General features: G+C 44.2%; 1 protein-coding gene across 3 annotated transcripts in view; it reads left to right on the top strand.

Annotated features, from left to right (window-relative positions):
- The window catches only part of LOC137353249 (NLR family CARD domain-containing protein 3-like), a 91,531-nt gene that overhangs the window by 66,846 nt on the left and 9,416 nt on the right, over positions 1 to 15,269 (top strand). For 2 of the 3 annotated variants that reach the window (XM_068019324.1, XM_068019322.1), the window contains 4 exons: positions 2,158 to 2,328; positions 2,513 to 2,572; positions 5,802 to 5,969; positions 12,550 to 12,720. In XM_068019324.1, coding sequence (XP_067875425.1) covers positions 2,158 to 2,328; positions 2,513 to 2,572; positions 5,802 to 5,969; positions 12,550 to 12,720 — 570 coding nt within the window. The remainder of the gene's footprint in view (positions 1 to 2,157; positions 2,329 to 2,512; positions 2,573 to 5,801; positions 5,970 to 12,549; positions 12,721 to 15,269) is intronic. The other variant, XM_068019323.1, reaches the window with a different exon arrangement.

Below are 15,269 nucleotides of genomic sequence, written 5' to 3'. Positions count from 1 at the left end.
AAATCTATGCTCCCACAAGATTTCATATTTCAAACAAAAAACGTTACTATATAAGAGTCAAACAAAGTAATTACTACTAACTTAACATTACAATTTGAAATCACTTATTTTTTAAACTTAAAATCTTAACAGAACATGCAGACGTATATTAAATCTCAACAGAATACTCCCCATTTCATTTTTACTTCCACCCCAAGAGTTCTCTTATGCTTTACAGAATCTTGAAGGTTTATTCGCTTCTCCTAGGACCAATCCAAAGCATAACACAGCTCTTAGAAATTCACTAGGATTTTCCTTAATTTCCCAGCTATCCTCCGAGGTGAGATTTCTTGGGGATTCTCCCTCTAGCATTCAGCTCGGCAAACCCTCCAGCTCTCCTTCTACACCTCGCAAATCTGGATTTCTCCAGTCTGAGCATGGGCCTCATTCAAATCAGAAACACTCCTGGTTCCTGGTGGTCTTTCTGCTCCTGACCAACCGCTTCCAAAGCCAACTACCTCTTCTGTGAGAAAACACAGAGATAAAACACCTGACCAACAGGCATCTCTCAGTATCATCTATCTCCATAACAATGTGGTACATTTGGGATGTTCCAGATAGCTAATTATCTCCAACTCCAAAACATTTCTTTGCTTTCGGATACCCGCATGAATCCTTTATGCGTCCAACAAAGACAGGATCATTCTCTCCAGACTTACTGGCTTCAGCTCCCCAACTCCACCTGCTGCTTTGTGGCTGTCGCCTCTCTGTCTCTATAAGTACACAGAGAAAGATCTTTGAAGTGCATATTGCTTAGAATTCGTAGTGGTTTGATACAACTGAGTAGCTTGCTAGGCCATTCCAGAGGGAATTTAGAGTCAACCACATTGCTATGGGCCTGGAGTTACATGGAGGCCAGACCAGGAAAGGACATTAGTGAAACAGATGGGTTTTTACAACAATTGACAATGGTTTCATGGTCACCATTAGATTAATTTTTAATTCCAGATTTATTGAATCCAAATTTCATCATCTGCCTTGGTGGGATTTCAATCCATGTCCCCAGAGCATTAGCACAGGCCTCTGGATTACTAGTCCAGTGACATTACCACTATGCCATTGCCTCCCCAGTGTGTACCATCTACAAGATACACTGTAGCAACTTGCCAAGGCTCCTTTGACAGCACCTTCCAACCCCACAAATGATACCACCTAGAAGGACAAGGAGAGCAGATGCATGGGAACACCAACCCCTGCAATTTCCCCCAAGCCACACACCATCCTGACCTGGAACTATATCACCAATCCTACCAAGCTTGTTTGAAATTTAAACCATTCAGCTTGATTCTGATTGGTCAAGGCATTGCCCTGAGGAATGAACCAGTGTATAGCTGTCACTTATTTTGTTTAGATGAAACAGGTGCAATGTTTGTACATATTGCTTGGCAGTTAACTGTCAGTCACTGTAAACTGTTGCACTCTCTATGGCAATGCCTCTACCAATCAGAGTTCACTTGCCAACCAATCAGCACTTTTATCTCAAACAGTATAAGTTGTTTTCCCTTGCATTGGTATTCTTGCGATTGTCCTGATGAGTGCAAGACAAAAACATGCCCCTATTTTCAGCAATACTCAAGTTTTGTACTACCAAATGACTATTAATATCGGCTAACATGGACCAAGAGGGCAAGCTGGTGGTCAGTTTAGCGGAAATAGGGTTGAGAGTGCAGGAGGTGAGTCTCCTGGACAAGATGAGCTCGGAGAGGACGTGAGGGGGTATAGGAGAGAATGCAAGTTCTGGGCAAGGGCAGAGGGTTCTTTAGAGCCAGTTTGGCTTGGTGGGCTAGTGGAAGAGAGGGAAGCAGCAGAGACAGCTGATCGAATAGTCTCAACCTTTGTTACAAAGACGTCGATGAGCTCCTTGCACCTATTATAATTGCATAGATGCATTTAAGGGTAAGCTATATAAACACACAGGGAGAAAGAAATAGGAGGATAAGCTGACGAGGTTTGATGAATTAAGGTGGGAGGAGTCTCATGCGGAGCATAAACACTGGTATAGATTCTGGGTCAAATAGTCTGTTTCTGTGCTGTAAATTCCATGTAATTCTATGTAAAGTTGATGTTTTAGAAATTGCCATCATTATCATCTCTTTAACACTGTGCTTTCTGCTCCAGTCTTAATCACAACCAGATCACCAGCCACAGTTGCCAAGCCCTGGTTACTGTTCTCGCCCAAAGCCAGACGCTGTCTTGGCTGAACCTGACAAACAATAAGCTCACTAACACTGGAGTTAAAATTCTGTGTCATGCACTGAAAAACCAAGACTGCAAACTGCAAATACTGAGGTGGGTCGGTTGCTGCACAGTCGATGTAGAATATGGACAGAACTAATGTTCCTTCTAGCTTCTGTTTGATGTTGGCAGCCAGCTTGTTACACTGCGCGGTCCCTTTAAGATGAATGCATGGCTGTGCATGTGAGCATATTAAAGGAAATGTTGCTTATGCACGTGCTGTTCATTCCCTCCGCAGCACATTCCCGATTGCCGGGCGGCTGTGTATCTGCTTAGAGGGAACGTTGGATAGGACCAGGTGAGAGTGTGGAACTAATCCAGGATCACTCCCTGAAAGATCGAATAATCCAACAGGAACGTTGAAATTTTTTTTCTGTTTCCTGGTGTCATCAGAGGAAGCAGTTCCCATTGTCCATTGGTGGGAATTGTAAGTGTTGATCCAGGGCTGTGAATCTCTCTCATGAGATTATGCAGATTGATGTGGAAAGACTGGGGAAACTGCGTTTATTCTCCTTTGGGCAGGGACGGTTAAGGGGAGATGTAATAGAATTGTTCAAAATCATGAAGTGTTTCAATAGAGTAGATGGTGAGAAACTGTTTTCAGTGGCAGGGTCAGGAACAAAAGGAAACAGATTTAAGATAATTGGCAAAAAAACAAAGGGGAGATGAGGTTTTTTTTTAAATGGGAGAGAGGGAGGAACCAGGTAACTACAGACCTATCAGTTTAACATCAGCATGTGGAAGCTGCTGGAACAGAGTGACTGAGAACTTGAAAAAGTATGAGTGGATGAAATAGAGTCAGCACGGACTTGTGAATGGCAGGTCATTGACTGACTAACCATTTGAACTCGTCAACTATTCAACTAGTTGAATTTTATGATGGTGTCACTGGCATGGTGCACAGGGAAGTGTCTATGATGTTAACTATATGGACTTCCATGCAGTATTTGATAAAGTCCCACACAGGTGAGAATAGTAAGTATAAAAGCACACTGAGTTGAAGTCACTCGCTGAAATGGTTTGCCTATTGGTTGGAAGGTAGGAGACAGAAATTCTGATTAACAGGATGTGACAAGTTGTCTGACTGAAGGATCATCACCGGGACCTCAGCTTTTCATCATATCATCAAACGAAGATATCGATTGTTGCATATTAAAGTTAGCTTTTTTTAGCAGTTAACATTTACTTGTTGGGGGGGGGGGGGGTGCACAATAAACTGTCAAGATGGAAGCAGGAGGTTACAAAGGGACATAGAAAGATTCAGTGAGTGGGCAAAGCTATGACAGGTGGAGTTCAGTGTGAGGAAGTCTGGCGTCACCTGCTTTGGATCCAAGAAAGACAAATTGAAATATTTTCCTAAAGGTGGGAAACTATGAACGGTGGAGAAACACAGAGATTTGTAAACTATCCGAGTTTGTAGCTAGGAGGGTGAAGTAAGCTGCGAGGAGAAGGAGGAGGCAAAGAAGCTGCAAAGTGATGTAGACCGGTTAAGTGAGTGGGCAAAAAGGTGTCAGATGAATATAATGTGCAGAAGTGTGAAATTAACCACTTTGGTAGGAAGAACAGAAAAGCAGAATATATTTTAAAAGGTGATAGTAAATGTTGCAGTTCAGAGGGATTTAGGTGTCCTTGTACTTGAATCACAGAAATTGAATATGCAGGTACAGCAAGCAAATGGTATGTTAGCCTTCATGGCAAGGGAGTTGGAGTATAAGAGTAAAGAAGTCTTGTTGCAATTGCATAGGGCTTTGGTCTCATTACCTAAGGAAGGAAATACTTTCCTTAGCGGGGGTGCAATGAAGGTTCACTAGATTGATTCCTCAGATGAGAGGGCTATCGTAGGAGAGACCGACTAGAATGGGCCTATATTCTCTCGAAGAATGAGAGGTAATCTCATTGAAACGTATAAAACGCTTAGAAGGCTTGACAGGGTACATGCTAAGAGGATGTTTCCCCTGGCTGGACTGTCTAGAACTAGGAGTCATAGGCTCAGGATAAGGGGTTGACATTTAGACAGAGATGAGGAGAAATTCCTTCACTCTGGGAGTTGTGACTTTTGGGAATTCTCTACCACAGATGGCTGTGGAAGCTCAGGCATTGAGTATATTAAAGACTGGGATAGATGGAGTTTTGGGTGCTAAGGGAATCAAGAGATATGGCAATAGAGTGGAAAAATGGAGCTAAGGTAGAAGATCCAACCATGATCCTATTGAATGATGGAGTAATCTTGAGGTGTTGTATGGCCTACTCCTGCTCCTATTTGTTATGATGTATCGATAAATGAAACAATTTGATAAGAAAAGCAACATGAATTATTCTCTGAATGGACGCAGGCTCTGGATCAGTGGAGGGATTTGATGGGATATATTCTTAGGCCACTACCAGCAACATTTAGGTTGATACAGCTGTAATAAAGCAATGGTGTTTGTCGTAGTCTTTGGTACCCTTCTTTAAGAAGAATGCCAAAGTCATGGAGATAGTGTGGAAGAGACTTGCTGAGATGCTTCTAGGGGGAAGGCATTAGTTGTGAGAAGAAGCTAGAGAAATTGGGACTCTTTTTGTTGGAACAGTGAAGGTTTAAGAAGATCTGATGGAGGTGATCATAACCATGAGAGACTTTGATAAGGCAAACCGATACGATAGTTCATTCAAAGCGCCAGCACAGGCACAATGGACTGAATGGTGTCCCAGTGTGCTGTAGGAATCTATGATTCTATTAATTCAGAAATGATATTGGAAGCTGAATCCATTGTAACATTATAAAAAATGTATAATTGTTTCAGGAAAAAAAACCTAAACATTAAGCTAGGTATTGGATATAAATGCAAAATACTGCAGATGCTGGAAATCAAATAAAAACAGAAAATGCTGGAAATACTCAGCAAGTCTGGCAGCATCTAAGGAGAGAGCAACATGTGCAAATGTTTCAGGTCGATGACCTTTCATCAGAACTAAAAAGGTTAGCGATGTAACAGGTTTAGAGCATGTACAGAGGCAGGGAAAGGCCAAGAGGGGAGGAAGGAACAAAAAGGGAAGGTCTGTGATAGGGTGGAAGGCAGGCAAAATTACACCGCAAAAGTGATGATGTTGCAAGGCATAAAATGTCTGTTAATGGGCCAAATAAAGAAACAAAAGATGTGTCTTGTGGAGTTGCTAAGAGGAAAATGCTAAATCATTACCAAGAGCTTCCATCCAAAAACAAACAAGCAAAAACAAAAGGGGGCAGAGGTTACTGTCTGAAATTATTGAACTCCGTGTTGAGCCCAGAAGGCTCTAATGTGCCTAATTGAAAGATGACGTGCTGTTCCCCGAGCTTACTTTGAGCTTCATTGGAACAGTGTTGGAGGCCGAGCACAGAGAGGTCAGAGTGGGAGTGGAGTGGAGAGTTAAAATGACAGGCAACTGGAGGCTCGAGGAACAGCACCTCATCTTTCATCTAAGCACCAGCATTGTTCACAGATTAACAAAGAATATCAGTCCATTAGAATAACCTTATCTCTCTAACTTGTTAATGTATGTTCTCTCAGCTTGAAACATAACAGCTTGACATATGATTGCTGTGAAGAATTGGCCTCTGCTCTCAAGGAGAACTCAGAATTATTGGAGCTGGACATCAGTGCCAATAAAATAACCGATTCAGGTGTAAGACTCCTGTGTCAAATTGCGAAAAACAACTCCAAAATGCAGTGTCTCAGGTGAGTGTCAGTCAGCATAATTTTGTGAATGGATGATTTTCACACTGAAGTGATCACATTGTGAAAATTCTCTCGTCTGCTGGAATGGCTGCTCATTGCAGTCTCCAGCAGATGGCATCAGACCAGGGTTATGATGGGACTATAGCAAACTTTCCCACAAACAGAGTGTTCTTGTGTTCACTATTGTGTTTTCCTATATTCATCACAGAATAATAGTTTCATTGAATGGTACAGCACAGAAGAAGACCATTCAGTTAATTGTATATTAATTGTGTTTAATTGCATTTAGGTGGTGGGCTTTAACTGGATTTTCACTCGAGCCGCCTATAAATAGACAGAATGAAACTGTGGCTGTTGGTCAGGAGGTGTATGCTTGCAATGTGTAACTCTGTAAATAAATATAAAAGTGGATAAAGATTGGCTCCCATTTTATCCTTGACAAATTGGCTTTCTGGAATAAAACAATTTCAGCTCATTTGCTTGTGCTGGTCTTTGAAAGGGAAATCCAATTAGACCAACTCCCCTGCCCTTTCCCAATACACCTCCAATGTATCCTTTTTCAAGTATTTATCCAATTCATTTTTTTGAAAGTTGCTATTGAATCTGCTTCCACCTTCTTTTCAGGCTATGCATTCAGAACAATACAACTCACTATGTAAAAAAAAATGTTTCTGCATGTTGCTTCTTTGTATCTTTGCCGATCACCTTAAATCTGACTCCTTTGATTAGCAACCCACCCTCCAGTTGAAAGTTTTTCCTTATTTACTTTATCAAACTCTGTCATAATTTTGAACATCTCTATTCAATCTCCTCTTAACCTTCTCTGCTCTAAGGAGAGCAATCACAACTTCTCCATTCTCTCTACTTAACTGAAGTCCATCATATCTAGTTAAATTCTAGTAAATCTCCTCTGTACCATCTCTAAGACCTTGATATTTTTCCTAAAGTGGCCAGAATTGTACACAATACTCAAGCTGAGGCCTTTTCAAGTAATTTATAAAGCTTTATCTAGATAATACATGCTAAATTGTACCATTTTAAAGGGATGTAGGGATGTGCACAAATCTTTGAAGGTGACAGGACAGATTAAGAAAGCAGATGGAGGGATCCTGGCCTTTATAAATCAAGGCAAATAGTACAAAAGCCAGGAAGTTATGCTAAACTATAGTGAACATTTGTTTGGCCCCAGCTGGAGTATTGTGTCCAATTCCCGGGCACTGCACTTTAGGAAGGATGTGAAGGCTTTCAAGAGGCTACAGGAGACATTTATTAGAATGAATGAGGGACTTCAGTTATGGGAATAGACTGGAGAAACTGGGGTTGTTTTCCTGACAGCAGAGACGGCTAAGAGGAGAAGTGTTTAAAATCAGGAGGGGTTCAAATCGAGTAAATAAAGAGAAATGGTTTCCAATGATTGAAGGGTTAATAATCTGAGGGCAAAGATTTAAGGTGATTGGCAAAAAAATCGGAGGCAACATGAGGAAAACATTTTTATCCAATGAGTAGTTAGGATTTGGAATGCACTGCCTGATAGGGTGGTGGACACAGATTCAAGAGTAGCTTTTAAAAGGGAATTGGATAAATACTTGAAGCAGAAAATAAGGCAGAGCTACGAGGAATGAGAGGGGATATGGGACTAACTCGATTGTTGTTCAGAAAAGCTGGCGGTGTCACGATAAGCTGAATTCTGATTCGATAATGTGAAATGTTCAAAGAACAAAGAACAGAACAGCACAGGAACAGGCCATTTGGCCATCCAAGCCTGCACTGATCTTGATGCCTGTCTAAACTAAAACCTTCTGCACTTTCAGGGACCGTATCCCTCTATTCCCATCCTATTCATGTATTTGTCAAGATGTCTCTTAAACGTCGCTAGCGTACCTGCTTCCACCACCTCCCCCGGCAGCAAGTTCCAGGCACGCACCACCCTCTGTGTAAAAAACTTGCCTCGCACATCCCCTCTAAACTTTGCCCCTCGCACCTTAAACCTATGTCCCCTAGTAACTGATTCTTCCACCCTGGGAAAAAGCTTCTGACTATCCACTCTGTCCATGCCACTCATAACTTTGTAAACTTCTATCATGTCGCCCGTCCACCTCTGTAGTTCCAGTGAAAACAATCCGAGTTTATCCAACCTCTCCTCATAGCTAATACCCTCCAGACCAGGCAACATCCTGGTAAACTTCCTCTGTACCCTCTCCAAAACCTCCACATCCTTCTGGTAGTGTGGCGACCAGAATTGTATGCAATATTCCAAGTGTGGCCTAACTAAGGTTCTGTACAGCTGCAGCATGACTTGCCAATTTTTATATTCTATGCCCCGACTGATGAAGGCAAGCATGCCGTATGCCTTCTTGACTAAGTTATCCACCTGCGTTGCCACTTTCAGTGACCTGTACGCCCAGATCTCTCTGCCTGTCAATACTCCTCAGGGTTCTGCCATTTATTGTATACTTCCCACCTGTATTAGACCTTCCAAAATGCATTACCTCACATTTGTCCGGATTAAACTCCATATGCCATTTCTCCGCCCAAGTCTCCAACCGATCTATATCCTGCTGTATCCTCTGACAATCCTCATTACTATCCGCAACTCCACCAACCTTTGTGTCATCCGCAAACTTACTAATCAGACCAGCTACATTTTCCTCCAAACCATTTATATATACTACAAACAGCAAGGTCCCAGCACTGATCCCTGCGGAACACCACTAGTCACAGCCCTCCATTCAGAAAAGCACTCTTCCACTCCTACCCTCTGTCTTCTATGACTGGGCCAGTTCTGTATCCGTCTTGCCAGCTCACCTCTGATCCCTTGTGACTTCACCCTTTGTATCGGTCTGCCATGAGGGACCTTGTCAAAGGCTTTACTGAAGTCCATGTAGACTACATCCATTGCCCTTCCTTCATCAATTATCTTCATCACTTCCTCAAAAAACTCGATCAAGTTAGTGAGACACGACCTCCCCTTCACAAAACCATGCTGCCTCTCGCTAACAGGTCCATTTGTTTCCAAATGGGAGTAAATCCTATCCCGAAGAAACCTCTCTAATAATTTCTTTACCACTGACGTAAGGCTCACTGGCCTGTAATTTCCTGGATTATCCTTGCTACCCTTCTTAAACAAAGGAACAACATTGGCTATTCTCCAGTCCTCTGGGGTCTCACCTATAGCCAATGACAATACAAAGATTTCTGTCAAGGCCCCAGCAATTTCCTCCCTTGCCACCCTCAGTATTCTGGGGTAGATCCCCGCAGGCCCTGGGGACTTACCTACCTTAATGTTTTTCAAGACGCCCAACACCTCCTCCTTTTTGATATCGACATGACCCTGACTATCTACATTCCCTTCCCTAGACTCATCATCCTCCAAGTCCTTCTCTTTGGTGAATACTGGTGAAAAGTACTCATTTAATACCTCGCCCATTTCCTCTGGCTCCACGCATAGATTCCCTCCTGTGTCCTTGAGTGGGCCAACCCTTTCCCTGGTTACCCTCTTGCTCTTTATATACATATAAAGATTCTCCTTAATCCTGTTTGCCAATGACTTTTCCTGACCCCTTTTAGCTCTCCTGACTCCTTGCTTAAGTTCCTTCCTACTGTCTTTATATTCCTCAAGGGATTTGTCTGTTCCCAGCCTTCTGGCCCTTACGAATGCTTCCTTTTTCTTTTGGACTCGGCTCACAATATCCCTCGTTATCCAATGTTCCCGAAACTTGCCAAACTTATCCTTCATCCTCACAGGAACTTGCCGGTCCTGGATTCTAATCAACTGACGTTTGAAAGACTCCCACATGTTAGATGTTGATTTACCCTCAAACAGCCGCCCTCAATTTAAATTCTTCAGTTCCTGCCTAATATTGCTATAATTAGCCTTCCCCCAATTTAGCACCTTCACCCGAGGACTACTCTTATCCTTATCCACAAGTGCCTTAAAACTTACAGAATTATGGTCACAGTTCCTGAAATGCACCCCTACTGAAACTTCGACCACCTGGCTGGCCTCATTCCTAGTTGGACTATCTATGTATTGTTTCAAGAAGCCCTCCTGGATGCTCCTTACAAATTCTGTCTCATTCAAGCCCCTAGCACTAAGTGAGTCCCAGTCAATATAGAAGGAGAAGGACAGAGATGTTTATAAATCCAGGCGCTGCAGTGCCACTGCTGACTGACAGGTGTAAATATGAGTCTTAAAGCATAAAAGAACTTGGAGTGAAATTGGGTGGGGGGCGCAGAGCAGCGAATTTTGTATTGGTCACCATTATGCACCTGGACCGATGTTTCGTCTCAATGACTTCAAGAGAAATGAATATCAGGTACAATGGTCAGAAAGTGCAAAACCACCCATTTTGCGTCCATGCCCAACTCCAGTTTTACCACTGTTGCATTCATAGACAGCCTATTATGATCTCTGTACATCCCAAAGGGCTTTACAGCTAATGAAATGCTTTGAAGTGTAGTCACTGTTACAATGAAGGAGGTGCATTTGGGCACAACAAGCTCCCACAAACAGCAATGTGATGATAGCCAGATAATTAGTTTTGTGATGTTTGGTGAGGATTAAATATTGGCCAGTCTGCAATGCTCGGTCGCGGACAACTCTTTGTGCTGGAAGACCAGCAGGTTTCGGGCAGACCAAAGGGCGTCTTTCACCGACTTGATAGTCCTCTAGCAGCAGTTGATGTTTATCTCGGTGTGCGTCCCTGGGAACAGCCCGTAGAGCACAGACTCCTGTGTTACAGAGCTGCTTGGGATGAACCTCGACAAAAACCACTGCATCTCTTTCCACACCTGCTTTGCAAAGACACATTCCAGAAGGAGGTGGGCAACCGTCTCTTCCCCACCACAGCCACCTCGAGGGCAGCATGTTGAGGGGGTGAGACTCCCGGCGTGCAGGAAGGATCTGACGGGGAGGGCTCTTCTCACCACCAAACAAGCTACATCTTGGTGCTTGTTTGAAAGTTCTGGTGATGAGGCATTCCACCAAATGACTTTGACGGTCTGCTCGGGGAACCATCTGACAGGATCCACCGACTCCTTTTCCCGTAGGGCCTTGAGGACATTACGTGCAGACCACTGCCTGATGGATCAGTGGTCAAAGGTGTTTTCCTGCAGAAACTTTCCCACGAAGGATAGGTGGTACGGCGCCGCCCAACTGCATGGAGCGTTCTGCAGCAATGTGACCAGACCCATCCTTCGTAACACTGGGGACAGATAGAACCTCAGCACGTAGTAACACTTGGAGCTTGCGTACTGGAGGTCTTCACACAGCTTGATGCAGCCGCACACGAAGGTGGTCATCAGGATGAGGGCCACGTTGGGTACATTTTTCCCGCCCTTATCCAGAGGTTTGAACATCGTGTCCCTCCGGACCCGGTCCATTTTAGATCCCCAGATGAAGCGGAAAATGGCTCGGGTGACCGCCATGGCGCAGGAGTGGGGTATGGGCCAGACCTGCACCACGTACAGCAACAACGTGATTGCCTCGCACCTGATGACCAGGTTCTTACCCACAATGGAGAGAGGTCGCTGCCCCCACATGCCCAACTTTTGTCGTACCTTGGCTATTCGCTCCTCCCAGGTTTTGGTGCCCGTCCCGGCCCTTCCGAACCATATCCCCAGCACCTTCAGGTAATCTGACCTGACGGTGAAGGGGACAAAGGATCGGTCAGCCCAGTTCCCAAAGAACATGGCCTCGCTCTTGCCGTGGTTAACTCTGGCTCCCGAGGCCAGTTCGAACTGGTCGCAGATGCTCATCAGTCTGCGCACAGACAGCGGATCCGAGCAGAAGACGACGACATCGTCCATGTCTTCCAGTGCAAAGAGTTGTCCACGACCGAATGTTGCAGACTGGCACATTCCAAGGTCCAGGACTACGTGCTGAGGGACGCACTAAAGCTTGGGGCAGCCGCAGCAAAGGCTCAATTGGGAAAGACCACTGTGTAAGGTACCCCCACCAAAGTGAACTGAGGGGCTGGAACCTTGGGAAACCCCTCGGGCTGTCTACACCAAATATGGTTTTGCTGTAAAATGTACATGGCAGGAAAAATGGAATGGAAGGGTTGTGAGGCAACTCACTCCTGTATTGAAGAAAACTGATTTCCTTTTCACTTTTTGGAATGTCAACTTGGTGCTGTTTTGAACTGTTTTGCAATGCATTTTTTTTTTTTACAGATTTTTATGAATAAAGTATATTTTGGAAAAAGAAAGGATTAAATATTGGCCAAGAACTGGGGATAATTTCCGTGCTATTCTTTGAATGGGATCTGTCATGTCCACTTGAGAGGCAAGACTGGGCCTCGGTTAGGATGTGATCTGAAAGACAGTACCTCTGACAGTGCAGCACTCTCTCAGCACTAGTGTCAGCCTCGGTTATGCACTTAAGTTCCTGGAGTGGAATTTGAACCCCTCGCTTTCTGACTCAGAAATAAGAATGTTAACACTATTACACTAATAACAGAACCTTCTCAATCTGCTTATAGTTTGTACCATGTAGTAACCCATGCTAGACTAATCACTTTACTTTCATCTCCTTTCTAAGACAAAGCAATTTACCATTATTTGTTTTCCATTATCGTAGGATTTGCTCAAGTGACCTCTCTGCTAAGTGTTGCCAGGACCTCGCATCCCTTCTGGTTGATCTGAGAACAATAGACAAACTTTATCTTAACTTCAACGTTCTTGGAGATTCGGGTGTAAAGTACCTCTGTTGGGCCTTCAAAATTCGAGATACTGGAATGGAAGAACTAAGGTAAAATGAGACTGCATTTTCACCAAAATTTATATGTGAATGTAAGTAACCGGGACAAGTTGAGAATGCTGTCATAAAATCTGGGAAGCTTGGTTTTGTTAATAGCGGCATGGAGTACAAAAACGTGGGAGTCCCATTCAACCTTTTATAAATCACTGGTTAGGGCTCAGCTAGAGAATTGTGTCTAATTCTGGCTACTGTGCTTTTGAGGATGTCAGGGCCTTGGAGAGACTGGAGAAACTCGGATTGTTCTTGACTGGTTAGATTACGCTACCAAAGAGCTAGCACAGTTGCGATGGGCCAAACGGCCTCCATCTGTGCTGTTTCATTCTATGAAATCAACCTATTGTAGAATTATAGAATGATACAACACTGAAGGAGGCCATTTGGCCAGTGTGTCCGTGCCAGCTCTTTTGTAGAGCTGTTCAACTAGATCCACTCTGATGTTCTTTCTCTGTAGCTTTGTAAAAAAATCCTCATGCATTTATCCAATTCCATTTTGAAAGTTGCTATTGAATCTGCTTCCACCGCCCCTTCAGGCAGCACATTCCAGTTCACAACAATTCGTTGCGTCAATTGTTTACCTCGTGTCACCTCTGGTTCATATGCCAATCATCTTAAGTCGGTCTCCATTGGTTACTGAAGTTCTGATGAAGGGTCACGGACCTGAAACGTTAACTCTGCTTCTCTCTCCACAGATGCTGCCAGACCTGCTGAGTATTTCCAGCACTTGCTGTTTTTATTTCTGTTGGTTACTGACTGTTCTACCACCGGAAACAATGGGCTGGATTTTATAGAGCCCTCAATGTCGGGATCTGTGGCAAGGGGGGCATGAAGATTGCCCTGGATAAGGCCTGCCACAGACCTCAAAACTGGCTGGGCCCGGCCTGATCTTGACGGTGGTGGCGAGGCCTCGTGACACCTCACCCCCCGCCGCCACTTGGCGACGGGACCTCAATTTAAATACGTAAACAAATTTACTTACCTGCATTAATAAAGGTCCCGTCACCTCCTGATGTGCCGCCGCGATTTTCATTCTGGCAGCCGGCATTGAGACGCCTTCGGTTCCCCGTCCGGGCAAATTAGGCACAACACCTGTGGGGAGGGGGGAGGAGGTAATTTTCTCAGTGCAGGGGGGCGGAGTGGGTTAAAGTCTTTGGATTGGTTGGGGGGGATGGTGGAAAGGGTTGAGGGTTAGAGTTTATGAACTTTGGAGGTGGAAGGTCACGTTGCCAAGGTAAATATTTTGGAATTTGAGTGGGCGATGATTTTTAATACTTTTAAATGCACTGTGTCTTCAAAAATTCAAACTGTCATTTCGGGCTCTAAGCCTTTTAAAAATGCACAGTGGCGCTGGACGCCTTTGCCGGGGACTGCTCGCCTGCTCCCTCCATGTCATCGGGTGGCGGGGTTGGCTGCCCCGGCCATGTTAATGAGCCACCATGTATAATATCGCGGCGCTTCCGCAGAGTAAAAGCCGTATGTGGGGGCCGCCATCATTTACGGCAGCAGCGGCCACATAAAATCCATCCCAATTTCTCCTTATTTATTCTATCAAAGCCATTCATAACTTTGCACACTTCTGTCTGATCTCCTTTCAACATTCTCTGCTGTAAGGAGAACAATCCCAGCTTCTCCAGTCTCTCCCATGTAGCTGAAGTATCTCATCCCTGGCACCATTCTAATAAATCTCTTTTGCACCCTCTTAAAGGCCTTTAACATCCTTCTTGTAATATGGTGTCCAGGATTGAACAAATACTTCAACTGAGACCGAACCAGTGACTTATAATGGTTTAACACAACCGCCTTCCTTCCTTTGTCTCTGCCTCTATTTATAAAGCCAAAATGTGTGCAAAATATCTTAAAAGTGCTTCAACAAGTGACTTACTTTTAGAGTGGGATAACAGGACAAACTTTCTGCACCAGAAACATCCATCAAAATTATCCATCACCTCATGCTCACTGACCCACATTGGCTCCTGACCTAACAATGCCTCCAATTTCAAATCTTTATTCATGTTTCCAAATCCTTCCAGGCCTCCCTCCTTCCCGAGCTCCGTAACTTCCTTCAGCCCTACAACTGTCACTGAACTCTGTGTTCCTCTGACTTCAGTTTCAGGTGCAAGCTCCCCACCACTCACCACCACCCCCCCCCCCCTCCACCTTTCACTCACAATTGGCAGCCATGCCTTCAGCCACCTAGGCCCTAAGGAATTCTGGAATTCCATCTCCAAACCCCTCTGCCTCTCCACTTCCCTCTCCTCTTTTAAGACCCTCCTTAAACTTTCCTCTTTGACCAAACTTCTGCTCATCACTCCCAACATTTCCTTCAGTGGCTCAGCATCTATTAGTTCTGAAGAAGGGTCACTGACCTGAAACGTTAACTCTGCTTCTCTCTCCACAGATGCTGCCAGACCTGCTGAGTATTTCCAGCACTTTCTGTTTTTATTTCAGCATCTATTAGTGCCTGGTTACTCCTCTATCAAACAGCTTGGGACATTTTTCTATATTAAAGGCATCGTATAAATGCAAGTTGTTTTTCGTAACCT

This window comes from Heterodontus francisci, chromosome 41 (assembly GCF_036365525.1).
Source record: "Heterodontus francisci isolate sHetFra1 chromosome 41, sHetFra1.hap1, whole genome shotgun sequence".
Taxonomy (NCBI): domain Eukaryota; kingdom Metazoa; phylum Chordata; class Chondrichthyes; order Heterodontiformes; family Heterodontidae; genus Heterodontus; species Heterodontus francisci.
The sequence above is the reverse complement of the archived record's forward strand: the minus strand, read 5'-3'. Positions and strand labels throughout refer to the sequence as shown.